The 17,494-nt window shown below is 44.8% G+C and overlaps 1 protein-coding gene across 1 annotated transcript in view; it reads right to left on the bottom strand.

Annotated features, from left to right (window-relative positions):
• The window catches only part of B4GALNT2 (beta-1,4-N-acetyl-galactosaminyltransferase 2 (SID blood group)), a gene marked incomplete at both ends in the record, with an annotated part of 54,096 nt that overhangs the window by 16,610 nt on the left and 19,992 nt on the right, over window positions 1-17,494 (bottom strand). The window contains 5 exon segments of the mRNA XM_082861585.1: window positions 2,447-2,484; window positions 3,665-3,771; window positions 7,101-7,238; window positions 8,165-8,365; window positions 15,757-15,834. Coding sequence (XP_082717711.1) covers window positions 2,447-2,484; window positions 3,665-3,771; window positions 7,101-7,238; window positions 8,165-8,365; window positions 15,757-15,834 — 562 coding nt within the window.

Raw genomic sequence — 17,494 nt, 5'->3', positions numbered from 1 at the left:
GTTCAAGGGCCATTTCTGAAGCATTCTTAACTCTTGCCTTGCAGGATACCATTCTTAAAGATTTCTTCCTACCCTTTCCTACCCCGGCTGCTCATATATATATCTATCTCTCCCTCTCCCTCTCTCTCCCTCTCTCTCCCTCTCTCTCTCTCTCTCTCTCTCTATCTATCTCACTCTCTCTCTCTCTCTCTCTCTCTCTTATTTATTTATTAAAATTTATTTATTTATGGCTGCGTTGGGTCTTCGTTGCTGCGCACGGGCTTTCTCTAGTTGTGGCAAGGGGGAGCCACTCTTCATTGCAGCACGCAGGCGCTTCTCATTTCAGTGGCTTCTCTTGTTGCTGAGCATGGGCTCTAGGCATGCAGGCTTCAGTAGTTGCGGCACATGGGCTCAGTAGTTGTGCCGCACAGGCTTAGTTGCTCCACGGCATGTGGGATCTTCCCAGACCAGGGATTGAACCTGTGCCCTCTGCATTGGCAGGCAGATTCTTAACCACTGTGCCACCAGGGAAGCCCCATGGCTGCTCCTTTTGAATTCCGTTTGCCGACTCCTTGTCTATCTGACCTCCAAAGAGAGTTTTTCAGGGTTTGGTTCTGCATCCTCTTCCCTTCTTAATCTACACCTTCTCACTAGAGGAGGCAGCAGCTTTAAATACTATTCATATGCTGATGGTTTAAAAATGTACATCTTCAGGGACTTCCCTGCTGGTGCAGTGGTTAAGAATACACCTGCCTGCAGTGGTTGAGAGTCCGCCTGCCGATGCAGGGGACACAGGTTCGTGCCCCGGTCCGGGAAGATCCCACATGCCGCGGAGCGGCTAGGCCAGTGAGCCATGGCCTTTGAGCCTGTGCGTCCGGAGCCTGTGCTCTGCAACAGGAGAAGCCACAACAGTGAGAGGCCCACGTACCACAAAAAAAAAAAAAAAAAAAGAATATGCCTGCCAATTCAGGGGACAAGGATTCGATCCCTGGTCTGGAAGATCCCACATGTTGTGGAGCAACTAAGCCTGTGCGCCGCAACTACTGAGCCTGTGCTCTAGAGCCTGTGAGCCACAACTACTGAGCCCACGCGCCATAACTACTGAAGCCCGCGCACCTAGAGCCTGTGCTCTGCAACAAGGGAAGCCACCACAATGAGATGCCTGCGCACCGCAATGAAGAGTAGCCCCCGCTCGCCGCAACTAGAGAAAGCCTGCGCGCGGCAACGAAGACCCAACGCAGCCAAAAATAAATAAAGTAAATAAATAATTTTTTTTTTTAGTACATCTTCAGCTCCTATCTTTCTGAAATCCAGCTGCTTCGTTGGTTGCTCTGCTAGGAAGTTTCACAAGCAGCTCAAACTGATATCTTCAAAACTGAACTATGTTTTTTTCTCGATAAACCTGTTTTCCACCCCGTCCCTGGCTCTCCTTGCCTTGTGAATGGCATCTCCACCCACTCAGCTGTTCCAGTCCCCAAATGAAGTCATTCTTGTCCTGCTCTTTCCCCAACACCTACAGCCAATCCATGAGTGAGTCCTGCCCGGTCCACCTTCAACATGTAGCTAGAAGCCATCTGCTTCTCTCCATCCCCACTGCTACTCTCTTCCCTTGCCTTCTTGTCTTTTGCAACAGCCAGTTATCTTTAGGAAAAGTAGCCTAGATTATGTCATTCCTGCTGAAAACACTTTAGTCATTCGAGAGGTGCTTTCTGAGATCCAAACTACAGGCACTGGGAAAAGAGCAGTGAATAAGACAGACTCCCTGCCTTCAAGAAGCTTATAGTCTAGTGAGGAAGAGTGGCAATAAGCATATCATGACACATATAAAGTAATTCAGGTATGATAAGTGCCATGAAGAAGGGAACACAGAGTAGAGACAAAGTGACAAAGGTGTAGGGGGCAGCGGCGGTGAGGGTAGTTGCGGGGGAGGTGTCCAGAGGCGCCCTCTGGAGGACAGAGCAGCTTTGCTCAATCACCACCTATTACAGCCCCGTGTGGCATGCAGAAGGAGGAAAACTAAATTTCCCAGACTCCTTTTCAGTTAGGGTCTGGATGTGATTTACATCCCACCCCTTAGACATACTTGCATAGACCTTGATTTGGAGCTATCTTAAATGGGAAAGAAGGGCCAGCCACAGAGCATCCACCTTGCTGGCGCTGACCCGAATAGAGGCAATACAGCCCGGCTGTGGCCGCAGCTTCCTCTTGTAGCTGAAGGCAGCAGGACCCTTGGTGGCCCAGTCCTCTGGAAGTCCTCCCTGGAACTCCAGCTACCCCACGGCTGGAAAATTCTTGACGTCTACAGGCACCCTTCCCCCCTCCCCACCATGGACTCACGTCTAATATTTAATCAGGATAGAGACTCTGTCAAAATCTGAAACCGGCTACCATGGGGGGAAGAGGGCACAGGCAGTGAGCAAAGGACAGGATGCCAAGTGCAAAAGGGAGCTGGGAAGGGGACCCTTGCCTCATAGATGGGAGCATCTGGTCCTTCAAACTGGAGACCTGGAGAACACAGGAAAAAGGACAAAAAACAACATTTGAGAGGATGCCAAGGACTCCCTGATGCTCTCACCTTCCTGACTCCTACACATCCCTCCAGAGGCCCTTTAAGTGTCACCTATCCAGAGAGTTTGCTGACCACTCCCCTCTCACCAGGGCTCTATTAGATGGTGTCCCATGGTCCTTCTCAAATTCCAGCAGTTCTAAAGCCACCAATGCCCACCCTCAGTTTTGGATGGGTGCTGTGAATTAATCCAGTCCCTTCTAGGTATCTCTGTTACTAAAGGGAAGGAAGCAATAGATAAATAATAAATTATCCTGAACACGCTCAGTTTCCTGGAATAGTCAAATTCATAGAGACAGAAAATAGAATGGTGGTTGCCAGGGACTGAGGGGAAAAGGGAGTTACTGTTAAATGGGTGCAGAGTTTCAGTTGGAAAGATGAAAAAGTTCTAGAGATGGTTGCTGGTGATGGTTGCAGAACAATGTGAATGTACTTAATGCCACAGAATTAGACACTTAAAAATGGTAAATTTTATGTTATGTATGTTTTAACACAATAAAAAAAGAACTACCCAAAATGGCAAATCATTTTTTAAATGACTATTCAAAAACACTAGCAATTCATCCCAAATGATTTTATTTTAGAATCTATCTCTGTTCTTATAATATGATCAATTCAAGCTCTAATTCAGACATATTCTTCTTATGTGGCCTCAGATAACTGTGAAGTTGGCAAAATAATATTTACCTCACAGGGATGTGATGCTGAACTAAAAGAGTGTGTAAAATTCCCTCGTAGAGGAGAGTTTTAACTGGCATAAATATCCTTTGCCATATGCACTCCCTGGAGATGGGCTCATGCTTTGCCTGCTCCCATGATGCTAGAGGCCACCAAAAAGCCAATTATGTCCCAAGATTCCTCGATGCACATAGATTTCTGTCCTCTTCTATGTTATCTCGGATACCCAGGGAGGTCACAGCTACTAAGGGCGATTCCCAGTGGTGGCAAGAGTGAGACTAATGAAATGGTTTCATTTCATTAAATGAAACCATGTCAAGCTTCATTGTGCTGGGTACACAGCAGGTACCCTATGAATGACTGTTCCCTTCTGCTTCCTCCTTTTGCTTAAGAAGGAATAAGAAAGTTGCTCGGGTCTTTTCTGAACGGAGATGTACCTACCTGGGATGGGAACCGTGTGCAGGGGCATCACTTCCACCCCGTGGACAGGGTACCCAAAGGGCAGGTTGGGCTGAGCCAGCAGGGGCGGTGGGCGAGGCAGCCCTTCTCTGCAGAGAAACAAAACCATTAGCAGCTGCTTCGACGCCTGTCCCTAGTTAGTTCTTAAAGTGATGTTTGTACCCAGAGCTTTGGGCTGCCAATGGTGAGAAATTGAAAGTAGATTGGCCCGATCTGCCCTCCATTTTCTCTCCTCCTTTATTCCTGCCCCTCCATCCAGCCTCTAATTCCGCACAGGAATTGAAGCAGATTACAACAAAGCACATTCAAAATCAAAATCACAACCAGCAAAAAAGAAGAAGCAAAATAATCAGACCATATCGACCAACCCAGCAGCAGTGGCTAAACACCAAAGACACATCTGAACTTCCTGGTAGGCAAGGTACAAAGTAATTGACAACCAATACGCTGGACAAAGGGCAAAGCAGACCAACTCCTGAACGGTGGTAAAACTTTTCTTGTCACTGAACAAATATAATATATAAAACTTTATCTAGGAGTGGATGTTGTCTCAATATTTTTAGAGCAACCACAGTGACCATTTCCAGGTGGCTTTGTTGTTGTAACAACCTTCAGTCAAACGCATAACACAATCCAGTGATATTTTGACTGTTTGAGGGACTAAAGGTAATACGGTTGTTAGGTAGGCTTCAGGGATCCGCTTAACCATGGAAATCATTTAGATTACCTGGAAGGAAGATTAGACTCCTGAAGTATTTACGGGAACATGAAAAGGACAAAATTTTTAAATGGAAAGGTACAGAAATAGGCAATTAACAGAAGAGGAAATACAAATGGCTAATAAATATATGGAACACGCTCAGCTGCAATATTAATCAGGGAAATGCAACTTTAAAAACAATGCAAAAAACAATGATACCTTTTCCTGGAAGCTTTAAAATTTTATGATAGCCAGTGTTGATCAGGTAGACAGTATGTAAATAAGGTACTACACTTACCGACTCTTCATGAAAGTGTGAATTAATATTGGTCCTCTTGAAGGCAATCTGGCCATATTTATTAAAAGCAGAAATAAGTATATCCTATGATCGAGTAATTCAGATGCTAGGTAAGGGGAGAAACTTGTGGTTGTCAACAGTAGGACATGCATAAGGAGGTTTGTTTCAGCACTGCCTGAAGTGAACATCCTTATACACATCTTAATAAATGAAAGAAAGAATGTAAGTATAATGTAATATTATTATAAATTATGTAAATGTAATAATGAAAAATTTGCAAAAATCTGAATATCTTTCAATAGGGGAATGGCTTAATAAAATTCATTGCATTCATATTCATAGCTGTATAGCAATTAAAAGGAATGAGCTGGATGTATCAAACGCTCTTAAAAATGTATCATTGAGGCTCCTGGTGTTGCTTGAGTGCTCATGTGGTGCAGACCTGGTACCTCTTTTGTGAAACGGCAGCTGAGGAGACTCCCGGTGCTCGGATGACGGACAAAAAGCCCAAGAGTTTGTGCATCTGAGTATAGTTTATCCAGAGTGTAATTACAACTGGGGGTGGGGGGCGTCCCTCAGACCGCAGGGGAAAATGTGAGGATCTTGAGCCCTTGAAGGATTGAGGTGAGGAGAAAGCCCCAAGCAGGATCTTCTTTCCTGAGCATGGGGGACTGACTAGCAGAAAAATTTCCCAGAGCCGGGCCTCTTGGATACCCCTAAATTGGTAGCCAGCGTATCAGCCATTGAAAGCAGGTGCCTCAATGACTTGGCCCAGCCCGCCGTCCCCTGGAAAGCTTGGACACTTCATGTGAAAGGGGCTTGTAAGGCAAAATCTTGCTTACTCACTTGCCTGCCGCCAAGGGACACACAGCCATTGATATTCATGTATAATAGTGGTGTGTGAGATCTGATTGTACTGACACAGGAGAGTCAATTGTTGAATTTTCAGGAACTTTGAAAGCCAGCTTTTAAACACAGCCAGTAATAAAAATTAAAGTATATACATTTAAAATTAAATACAATGGGAACACAGGTAATAAATACTCAAAACTCTCCACTTCCAAATTATTTTACTACATTTTCCTATTATTCTGCTCTTGAGGTTATTTTCATCTATTGTGTCTGTGTGGTGGAGATATTTTATAACTGGAATTCAGTGATATCTTGTCTGTAGCTTGAAATCAGCCACAGTGTGATTATTAAACCACAGAAATTGGCAGACACTACAAGCCACTATCAAAAGACCATTGTTAAACATTTACACCACTGTTCATACTTCTCCCCCCAACATACATAAACACACCTCCACACACACACGCAACACACAAATGTCCACCCCTCTTCTAAAAACACAAACTAATACACTGTACAAACTTTCTGCACCTTGATGCGGAAAGGTGCTATTCTACTTCACCTTCTAAAGGTGCAGCGGGATCTACTTCATTCCTTTTTAATGCCTGAAGCTTCATCCTCCAAACTGCTTCTCTTCCCTCAGGAAGTGAATCACACCCAGAGCTCTGTCCAGAGTCACACATCATCCCATGCCTCTTATTCATTCATTTCTTGACTTGCCCGGCACAGTGCTAAACTGAGGACAAAGAGATCAATAAAGTTCCTTTCCTGGAAGGGTGAGAACCCAGAGCCAGACTCCAAAAGCTAGAATACAAAGTCATCTGTTCAGTAACAGAGGTCAGGCCAGCTCTGAATGTCACCTTTTTCTTGAAGTTCCGTTTTCAATTCTCAGAGCTAGATGCTGTTCTCCCTCTTAAAACCTACCACATCCCTCCCTCTGACTGCTGTTATAACATTGAGCTTGGGATTGAACTCTTGAGTTCCATGCAATTTGCTGAAAACACTCCCTGGGCCACAGACTGCTTGTGTGCTCTGTGATGATGGTGGCGCAGGGAGGATGTGGTGGGGAGAGTGGCCACTTGACCCCGGTGGGAGGGCACAGTCTGTATCCCTCTATTATACTGTAAGTTCATTGAGAGATGTTGTCTAGATCAGATTGATCTTTTTTTTTTTTTTTCAGTACGCGGGCCTCTCACTGTGGTGGCCTCTCCCGTCGCGGAGCACAGGCTCCGGACGCGCAGGCTCAGCGGCCATGGCTCACGGGCCCAGCCGCTCCGCAGCATGTGGGATCCTCCCGGACCGGGGCACGAACCCGTGTCCCCTGCATCAGCAGGTGGACTCTCAACCACTGCGCCACCAGGGAAGCCCAAATTCCCAAGTTTTATAAATCTTTATTGAAGGACTATTTCCTCAATTCTCTTTACTTGGTTTATTCCTAATAGTTCCTTCCAGGGACCCTGCAAGAGCGGGAGTGCCTTCCTTCTCTCCCTGGACCCACACCCTCAGGAGACAGTAGGGAGAGCTTCTGTTCCACCTCAGGGCCCAAGAGCCCTCATAGTCTGCATTACCTCCTCTGAAAGTGTTCAAATTCAGCCTGTCTCCTCAGTTTCACCGCAGGGAGGTCACTCTGGCCATAGGCATCCTCAAAGTTATAGCTTCCCTGATGTCCCGAGGCTTCACATTTGCACTGGTTTTTCGGGAAGAGCCTAGAACAAGATGAGGACTAAGGTCACGGATTGGGTGGGTGGGCTGGTGGGTAAGGCGGGGCCTGAAGCCCAAGCCAGTGTGTTTTTCCCCTCAGACTCTCCTTTCCCATAGCCACCGTCTGGGTTGGGTTGAGACTCTAGAATGCCAGCAGTGGCTGTTCCCAAAGACACAGGGAGGGGAAGGAAGGGGAAAGGGCAAGAAGGCCCTTCTCTCAAAACCAACGTATGGCTACCAAAGGGGAAACGTGGGGCGAAGGGATAGATTAGGAGCTTGGGATTAACATAGACACACTACTATAGATAAAATAGATAACCAACAAGGACCTACTACATAGCACAGGGAACTCTACACAATATTCTGTATATAACTGAATCACTTGGCTGTACACCTGAAACTAACACAACATTGTAAATCAACTAGACTCCAATAAAATAATAAAAAATAAATTTTATAATCCAAAAAGAGGCCCCCTCTCTTGAGTCATCTCCTGCACCAAACTTCCGCCACACTGCACGGCTTGTGCTGTCTTAGTTCCCCGACCAGGGATCGAGCCCAGGCCCGGCAGTGAAAGCTCAGAGTCCTAACCACTGGACAGCCAGGGAATTCCCCAAGCTTCTTTAAACTTGAGAGTCGCAGGAATGTCAGTGGCATCTCAGCAACCCCGACCAGAAGAGGAGGCCAGAGGGACAGAAAGGCAGCATCTTTCCTGTGGTTTGGGTTAAACAGGCCCTCCAAAATCGTAAGGGACTTCGTTCGCTCCGTGCCCTGCAGACCAAGCCTTTTCCTGGTTCCGTGGTTTGGAATCACGTTCGCAATCAACACAGGTGCAGGAAGGTAGGGAACTGGCTGTAAAGTGGGCACAACAGGACACTGTGAGCCACAGGAAGGAAAGGTCAGACCAAGGTGGAATAACTTGTTATCTCACCAGATTCCATCATAGGCAAAGAGGCTCCTGACATGTTCCTCAGGCAGAAGCTTCAGCATCCCGGCAGCCGGCGCAGGGTGAGGGAGCCGTGGTTTGTGGTTACTGGACTGTGTATAAAGGTATACACTTCTGAACATAAATAACACAACGCCCAGGACCAAGAGTAAGACCGGCATCTTGAGGATCCACAGACATCTACAGCTGTTGGGACACAAAAGAGCAAAGGCTGTTAAAGTTATTTTTCTTGATTATGTAAACAAAAAAGACTTGATTGTGTAATATAGACGGGAACAGTAACTGGAGGAAAAACGTCAGTTAAACCTGTATCTTACACTACTTAGCAAGATTGATTTCTGTTAAATAGAAGAGTAAAGAATCAATTTGCAACAGAGAGACTCAATAAAAAATCAGAAATAAAAGAATAGGCGGGGGCTTCCCTGGTGGCGCAGTGGTTGAGAGTCCGCCTGCCGATGCAGGGGACACGGGTTCGTGCCCCGGTCCGGGAAGATCCCATATGCCGCGGAGCGGCTGGGCCCGTGAGCCATGGCCGTTGAGCCTGCGCGTCCGGAGCCTGTGCTCCGCAACGGGAGAGGCCACAGCAGTGAGAGGCCCGTGTACTGCAAAAAAAAAAAAAAAAAAAAAAAAAAATAGTCAAAATGAGCCCAAGGGGAAATAAAGAGTAAGGTTTGCAATATTAATGTCAACACAGTTGAATTCGAGGCAAAAAAATTATTAAGTGGGACCAAAAGGATCACTTATCACGATCACATGCATGATCCAGAAAACAGATGCAGAGGTCATGACCTTTATCCATTAAATAATAGCATTAAAGCACACAAAGCAAAGAATGGCCGGATATGGAAGGAGAAGGATTACAAATACGAAGACAGTCATAGATTCTAGCCTTCTCACATCTAACACTCTAAAATCTCAGTCCTTAACGGATCAAGTCTCAAAACTATATAAAGCAATAGAGCAACTAAATTATAGAACTCATATTCTGTTAAAGAGCTTTTAGAACATTTACAAAAATGGGCCACTTATTTGAACACAAAGAAAACCATAATAAAGTAGAAATCGTTCAGATTATACACTCCACACTCTGACAAGTACAATCAAAATGAAACCTGTAATAATAAGCCCCCTCTCCCAACAATGTGGAAAAAAATTTTTAAAGCTTTCCAAAGCAAGTGTTTGAATCAAGGACAACATTAGGACAAAAATATAAAACTAATGAAGGTACTACATACAAAACTGTGGAACACACTAAAACTACACTGAGTGGAAAATTTGAAGCTTTAAATACAAATTTCTGATCACAAGACATAAAATTAATAAATTAAACAATCAAATAAGAAGTTTAAAAATAGATAACAAAATGAATCTAAGAAAAGCAGAAACAAGGACTTAATAACAATGCAAATGGAAAGTGGCAAATTAGAAAAAAACCTGAAATGAAATAATTGCTAAATCTAAGCACTGAGGAGAAAATTTTTGAGATATCTGCCTACTTTATAACCTCCCTGCTCTAAGACTCTTCTCCTGACCCACAGAGGTGACACCTATGAGTCTAGTTGTACCACACGATGCTCCCCTGGCCATGGCTGACTGGACCAAGGGTGGACACCTCTAAGCTGGGCTGATCAGTCAGAACTTATTCCCAGGAATCAGGAAGCAGAGATATTGATCAGTTAAACCTGGTCCCCTGAACTGAGAATAGAGGGGAGGAGAGGAGATAGAAGATGAGCGACACAAGAAGCCTAGATCTTGAATAGCTAGATGAAAGAGATGACTTTCTAGAAAACCACAAATAACCTAAACAGATCTGTAAAAGTGAAAAAAAATTGAGGAAGTTGTCAAAGGCCTATGTACTCAACAAAGTCCCAAATCCATGTTTCATAAGTAAACAACTCAATGTCGATTTATAAAAACCAGTTTTAGGGACTTCCCTGTTGGCGCAGTGGTTAGGACTCATGCTCCCAATGCAGGGGGCCCGGGTTCAATCCCTGGTCAGGGAACTAGATCCCACGTGCATGCCACAACCAAGAGTTTGCATGCCACAACTAAGGAGCCAGCAAGCTGCAACTAAGGAGCACACGTGCCACAACTAAGGAGCCAGCGAGCCACAACTAAGACCCAGCACAACCAAATAAATAAATTAAATAAATATTTTTTAAAAAGTTTTACAGCGATGCAAATGTAGGTATAGATGAATAATGATGTAAACATGCTAAACAAATATTAGCAAATACAGTACAGTGGTATCCTAAATGAAAGATTCACCACTAACAAATGGAGTTTTCTCTAGGAGAGCAAGGATGTCTCAGTGCTATAGTGTGGCTGAACCACTCTGACTCCATTTTGTCAGCTTATCTTAGGCCCACAGTCCTACTCGCTCCCCTTTCTTTTCTTTTCCTTTTTTAAAGAATGACAGCGTCATCAAATTCATTACACAATTTTCAACCTAACAAAATGAAACAAATCACCGACAACAGAGGGATGTGGTCTTGACCTTTTTGAGGGTTGAGATTTTTTCCTTTTGCCGTCAGGAAATAAAATTAAGAATTATGTCACTGAGTAAAAACGAAAGTGGGGAGAAAAAAATTCTCCAGGTAGATGGCTTTTCTGGTATTCTATAGTTTTTTTCTCCTTCAACTGTTACCTGCTCCCTTTTCCATGTCATTAAGCCTACTCACAAGGAATGTGCCCAAGCAAGGTAAGTTTCCTATCAACTTTTCCCCTGGCCTTTTCAGTCCTGGAAGGACGCCTTTTGCTGACGCAGATGGTTAAGGGTCATGAGAGCCCCAAAGGGAGGGGAAAATAACCCGGTTCCCATCAATATGGACATGATTCTCCCTAGTAGTCAGATTCTATTTTTAGCTTTGGCCCTTTAAATCCCCCTGTACCCTTTTCTGCAGCACAGAGCGCAGCTTTGAACGCCTATGGATCAAATGCCTCTGGATCCTCTGCCAGATCCAGCCCATATGTAAGTTACCCACAATAAACTCATAACTGCACTTCATGGAGTTGCCTGCTTCGTTTTCCGGTATCAAAGTTCATTCTCAGTTAGAAGGATATTATTCGATGTCTCTGCCTCCCAACAATCACACAATTTATTAATAAATTTCACCAAGAGAAAATTCAGGTCAGGAGAAAACCCAATATGATTATATTGACAGATGATTTTTTTTAAATAAATTTATTTATTTATTTTTGGCTGCGTTGGGTCTTCGTTGCTGCACGCGGGCTTCTCATTGCGGTGGCTTCTTTTGTTGCAGAGCACAGGCTCTAGGCACGCGGGCTTCAGTAGTTGTGGCTCGCGGGATTTAGAGCGCAGGCTTAGTAGTTGTGGTGCACAGACTTAGTTGCTCCGTGGCATGTGGAATCTTCCCTGACCAGGGATAGAACCCGTGTCCCCTGCACTAGCAGGCAGATTCTTAACCACTGCGCCACAAGGGAAGCCCTTGACAGATGATTTAAAAAGTATTTAATAAAATCCAACATCCATTCTTAATTTGTTAAACATCCCTCATTTAAGAAAGGACCAAAAACGTCTCCCAAGGCAATAGAAAAGCAAAAATAAACAAATGGAATCTAATCAAACTTACAAGCTTTTGCACAACAAAGGAAACCATAAACAAAACAAAAAGACAACCTAGGACTGGGAGAAAATATTTGCAAATAATGTGACTGACAAGGGCTTAATTTCCAAAACATACAAACATAAAATTCAATAACAAAAAAACAAACAACTCAATCATAAATGGGAGAAGACCTAAAAAGACATTTCTCCAGAGAAGACATACAGATGGCCAAGAGGCATATGAAAAGATGCTCATCATCGCTAATTATTAGAAAAATGCAAATCAAAACTACAACGAGGTACCACGTCACACCAGTCAGAATGGCCATCACTAAAAAGTCTACAAATAATAAATGTTGGAGAGGGTGTGGAGAAAGGGAACTCTCCTACACTGCTGCTAGGAATGTAAATTGGTGCAGCCACTATGGAGAAACTAAATCAGAGCTACCATATGATCCAGCAATCCCACTCCTGGGCATATACCCAGACAAAACTATAATTCGAAAAGATACATGCACCCCTATGTCCATAGCAGTACTATTTACAATAGCCAGCAGTACTATTTATAATAGCCAATGGCCAAACAGCCTAAATGTCCGTTGTCAGATGAATGGATAAAGAAGATGTGGTGTGTGTGTATATATATATTATATATATAATATATATATAATATATACACACACACACACAATGGAATATTACTCAGCCATAAAAAATAAAATAATAATACCATTTGCAGCAATATGGATGGACCTGGAGATTACTGAGCAAAGTAAGTCAGAAAGAGAAAGACGAATACCATATGATATCACTTATATGTGAAATCTAAAATATGACACAAATGAACATATCTATAAAATTGAAACAGACTCACAGACATAGAGAACAGACTTGTGGTTGCCAAGGGAGAAGTGGGAGTGGGGGAGTGAAGGACTGGGAATTTGTGATTAGCAGATGCAAACTATTATATAGAGAATGGGTAAACAACACGGTCCTACTGCATAGCACAGGGAACTATATTCAATATCCTGTGATAAACCATAATGAAAAAATATGAAAAAGAATATATATATATGTACAACTGAGTCACTTTGCTGTACAGCAGAAATTAACACATTGTAAATCAACTATAATAAAAAATTTTTAAAAAGGACCTAAAAGAAATGACACCACACTAATAATCATAAGCACACCTAACATCTGGATCTTGGTTTACATACAGTATTCCCTTCTAAAGGAAATCGGAGCCCCTTGGAGAAATGGTTGATTCTGGCTTTGGGGCAAGGAAAATTCAAAGCAAGTCTGGAATATCCTGTGGTGTCAGAAAGGAAGGAAGCTATCTAAGAAGACCACAGTTATGTCCAAAGAAAAAGAAGCCAGTTTAGGGTCTTCTACCAGCCATATTTGGGACAACTGATACATCAACAAGAACAATGGCTATAATTAACTATAACACATTGAATAAAATAAAACCCATGAGGCTTCCCTGGTGGCACAGTGGTTGAGAGTCCGCCTGCTGATGCAGGGGACACGGGTTCGTGCCCCGGTCCGGGAGGATCCCACGTGCCGCGGAGCGGCTGGGCCCGTGAGCCATGGCCGCTGAGCCTGCGCGTCCAGAGCCTGTGCTCCGCAAAGGGAGAGACCACAACAGTGAGAGGCCCGCGTACCGCAAATAAATAAATAAATAAATAAAACCCATGAAGCTAATGATACCCAAGGGAAAAAAATGAAAGGGGTGAGTGGGGTACTTAAAAAAAAAAAAACTTTTTAATTATAGAAAAAAATCCAAGTAAATACAAAAAATAAAGAGAAAAATAAAATAAATTTTACTGTACCCATTACCCACCTTCTACTCCTGTACAAAATGGATTTATCTATTTCTTTACCTATTTCCCTCACTTCTCAAATCATTTTGAAGAAAATTTTGACATCATATCATTTCATCAGCAAATATTCTATCTCTGAAGGGTAATGTGGTAGTTTTGTACTCAAATGAACCGAGTTGGAACCACGTTTCCTTGAATTCCCTTCCCTGTGTAACGCCAGGTTAGTGATGGCCACAAGAGAAATTTGCATGAGATTTAGAGGCACTGCAGGTACTGGCAAGTTCCATCCACTTGATCCTCTTTCCCTCGACTCTGGGTCCAGCACTCCTTCCCAACTACTGGTCCTGCTGACCAGCTACCCCAGGTTCACTATCAGAACTTCCTCTGAGAATTCACAGTAGTGGTAACCATGAGGGACAAGCTTTCATATACTTCTCCAGCAACTGTTTGTGGCTGTACTCCAGAAAAACAGATGCTTCTGAATTCTTCCTTTTTCTCTTTTTAAAATTTATTTATTTCTTAAATTTTTGGCTGCATTGGGCCTTTGTGGCTGCGCACAAAAAAAACTTTCTCTAGTTGCGGCGAACGGGGTCTACTCTTCGTTGTGGTGCGCAGGCTTCTCATTGCAGTGGCTTCTCTTGTTGCAGAGCATGGGCTCTAGGTGTGCGGGCTTCAGTAGTTGTGGCACACGGGTTTAGTTTCTCCGCGGCATGTGGGATCTTCCCAGACCAGGGCTCAAGCCCATGTCCTCTGCACTGGCAGGCAGATTCTTAACCACTGTGCCACCAGGGAAGCCCTGCTTCTGAATTCTTGCAAGTTCCAGCTCATTCACCTGTGACAAGGTGGCTGGTAACTTTTCTCTAATTCTTTTTTTTTTTTTTTGGAACTTTTTTTCCCCAGCTTGTCCCACAATTGTGTTAATTCCTATAAAAAATATTTCTTATTCTGCAATACTCATAGAAGTTTTCCTTCTTTGCTTAAGGCTTCAGATAAGGGTTCTTACACAGACACACAATACCATTATCAGCTAAAAATCTAACAATCATTCTCTAATACTATCAAATGTCCACAGAGTTTAACTTTCCCTTTTGTCTTTTTTTTTTTAAGGATCAAAGCAGAATCCAAATAAGGTCCATACACTGGTTGATATGTCTCATCAGTTCCTTTTAATATACAGATTCCCCTATATCTATTTTTTTCTTGCAACTTATTTGTTGAAGGAACCATGTTGTTTATCCTACATGATTTGGATTTTCCACATCTGGACTGTGCTGATTTCAGCCCCCTGGGTCATGTTCCTTTGTCCCCTGTATTTTCTATAAATTTGTAGTTAGATCGAGAGGCTCAGTCAAATTCAGGTTTGATTTCTGAGAAAACTACTTCATAGGTGATGGCGTGTGCCCCTCCATCCGGGAGGCGAGGCACAGAATAGCTCATCATCTCTCTTTCAGGGGATATTAGCAGCCATTTGATGATTGCCCAAATCACTGGTTCTGAGTATTTTTGGTCTCAGGACCTCTTTATAATCTTAAAAATTATGGAGGACCCCCAAAGAGCTTTTGTATTTGTGGCTTATATCTGTCAATGTTTACCATTTTGGAAATTAAATTTGAGTTTTTAGAAGTATTTATTAATTTAGAAGTAAAATAATAAACCCATTACATGTTAACACAAATAACATATTTTATGGAAAAAAACTACATTTTTCCAAATAAAAAGTAGTGAGAAAAGTGGCATCGTTTAACATTTTTGCCTATCTAATGTTTAGCTTAATAGATAAAATGAATCCTCACAGTGTTTCTGCATTCAATCTGTTATGATATGTTGTTTGGTTGAAGTATATGAAGAAAATACGGCCCCACACAGATGTATAACTGGAAAAGGGAGAAACATTTTAATCGCGTTTTCAGATAATTGTGGATATTCATCTTCGATACCACACCAGAAATCAATAAGTGGTAGTTTCTTAAAAGATTAGCAGCCCTCCGGGACCCCCGACGGGGCCCTGCACTCCTGGAAGCTCCCTCCCCCGGCGCCCCCTCCCTCCCAGAAGGCCTCGGGGCAGAGCGGTCCTACACCCTGCGCCCAGAAAGGAGCCCGCGTTTCCGCGGAGCTGGAACTCCCGGCTCGGGGTCTCTTCCTCCGCCGTCGCGGAACTGCCCCGAGGAGGAGGGCGGCCTCACTGAGGCTGCCGGCTCTGGAGAGGCCCCGGCGGCCGAAGCTGCGACAGTAGTGGGGACAGCGGGCCGGAATCATCGTACCTGGGGGCGTTTGGAGAAGATGGCGGAAGAGTAAGACGCAGAGATCACCTTCCTCCCCACAGATACACCAGAAATACATGTACACGTGGAACAACTCCTACAGAACACTACTGAACGCTGGCAGAAGACCTCAGACCTCCCAAAAGGCAAGATACCCCCCACGTACCTGGGTAGGGCAAAAGAAAAAAGAATAAACAGAGACAAAAGGATAGGGACGGGACCTGCACCAGTGGGAGGGAGCTGTGAAGGAGGAAAGGTTCCCACACACTAGGAAGCCCCTTCGCGGGCGGAGATGGCGGGTGGCACAGGGGGAAAGCTTCGGAGCCGCGGAGGAGAGCGCAGCAACAGGCGTACGGGGGGCAAAGCGGGGAGATTCCCGCACAGAGGATGGGTGCCGACCGGCACTCACCAGCCCGAGAGGCTTGTCTGCTCACCCGCCGGGCGGGCGGGGATGGGAGCTGAGGCTTGGGCTTCGGTCGGAGCGCCGGGAGAGGACTGGTGTTGGCGGCGTGAACACAGCCTGGAGGGGGTTAGTGCGCCACGGCCGGCCGGGAGGGAGTCCGGGAAAAAGTCTGGACCTACCGAAGAGGCAAGTGACTTTTTCTTACCTCTTTGTTTCCTGGTGCGCGAGGAGAGGGGATTGAGAGCGCTGCTTAAAGGAGCTGCAGAGACGGGCGCGAGTCGCGGCTAAAAGCGCGGACCCCAGAGACGGGCATGAGATGCTGAGGCTGCTGCTGCCGCCACCAAGAAACCTGTGTGCGAGCACAGGTCACTCTCCACACCCCCCTTCCGGGGAGCCTGTGCAGCCCGCCACTGCCAGGGTCCCGGGATCCAGGGACAACTACCCCGGAAGAACGCACGGCGCGCCTCAGGCTGGTGCAACGTCACGCCGGCCTCTGCCGCCGCAGGCCCGCCCCGCACTCGTGCCCCTCCCTCCCCCCCCCCCCCCCCCCCCCCCCCCGCCTGAGTGAGCCAGAGCCCGCGAAGCAGCTGCTCCTTTAACCCCGGCCTGTCTGAGCGAAGAACAGACGCCCTCCGGCGACCTACACGCAGAGGCGGGGCCAGATTCAAAGCTGAGCCCCGGGAGCTGTGAGAACTAAGAAGAGAAAGGGAAAGATCTCCCAGCAGCCTCAGGAGCAGTGGATTAAAGCTCCACAATCAACTTGATGTACCTGCATCTGTGGAATACCTGAATAGACAACGAATTATCCCAAATTGAGGAGGTGGACTTTAGGAGCAAGATATATTATTTTTTTTCCCCTTTTCCCCTTTTTGTGAGTGTGTATGTGTATGCTTCTGTGTGAGATTTTGTCTGTATAGCTTTGCTTCCACCATTTGTCCTAGGGTTCTGACCATCCAGTTTTTTATCTTTTTTTTTTTTTTACTTTTTAAAACTTTTTTCTTAATAATTATTTTTTATTTTAATAACTTTATTTTATTTTATCTTATTTTATCCTCTTTCTTTCTTTCTATTTTTTCTCCCTTTTATTCTGAGCCGTGTGGAGGACAGGCTCTTGGTGCGCCAGCCAGGCGTCAGGACTGTGCCACTGAGGTGGGAGAGCCAGGTTCAGGACACTGGTCCACAAGAGACCTCCCAGCTCCACGTAATATGAAACGGCGAAAATCTCCCAGAGAGCTCCATCTCAACGCCAAGACCCAG

The sequence above is a fragment of the Leucopleurus acutus genome (assembly GCF_964270905.1).
Source record: "Leucopleurus acutus genome assembly, chromosome: 19".
Lineage (NCBI taxonomy): Eukaryota > Metazoa > Chordata > Mammalia > Artiodactyla > Delphinidae > Leucopleurus > Leucopleurus acutus.
This window is presented reverse-complemented; position numbering and strand designations above follow the sequence as displayed.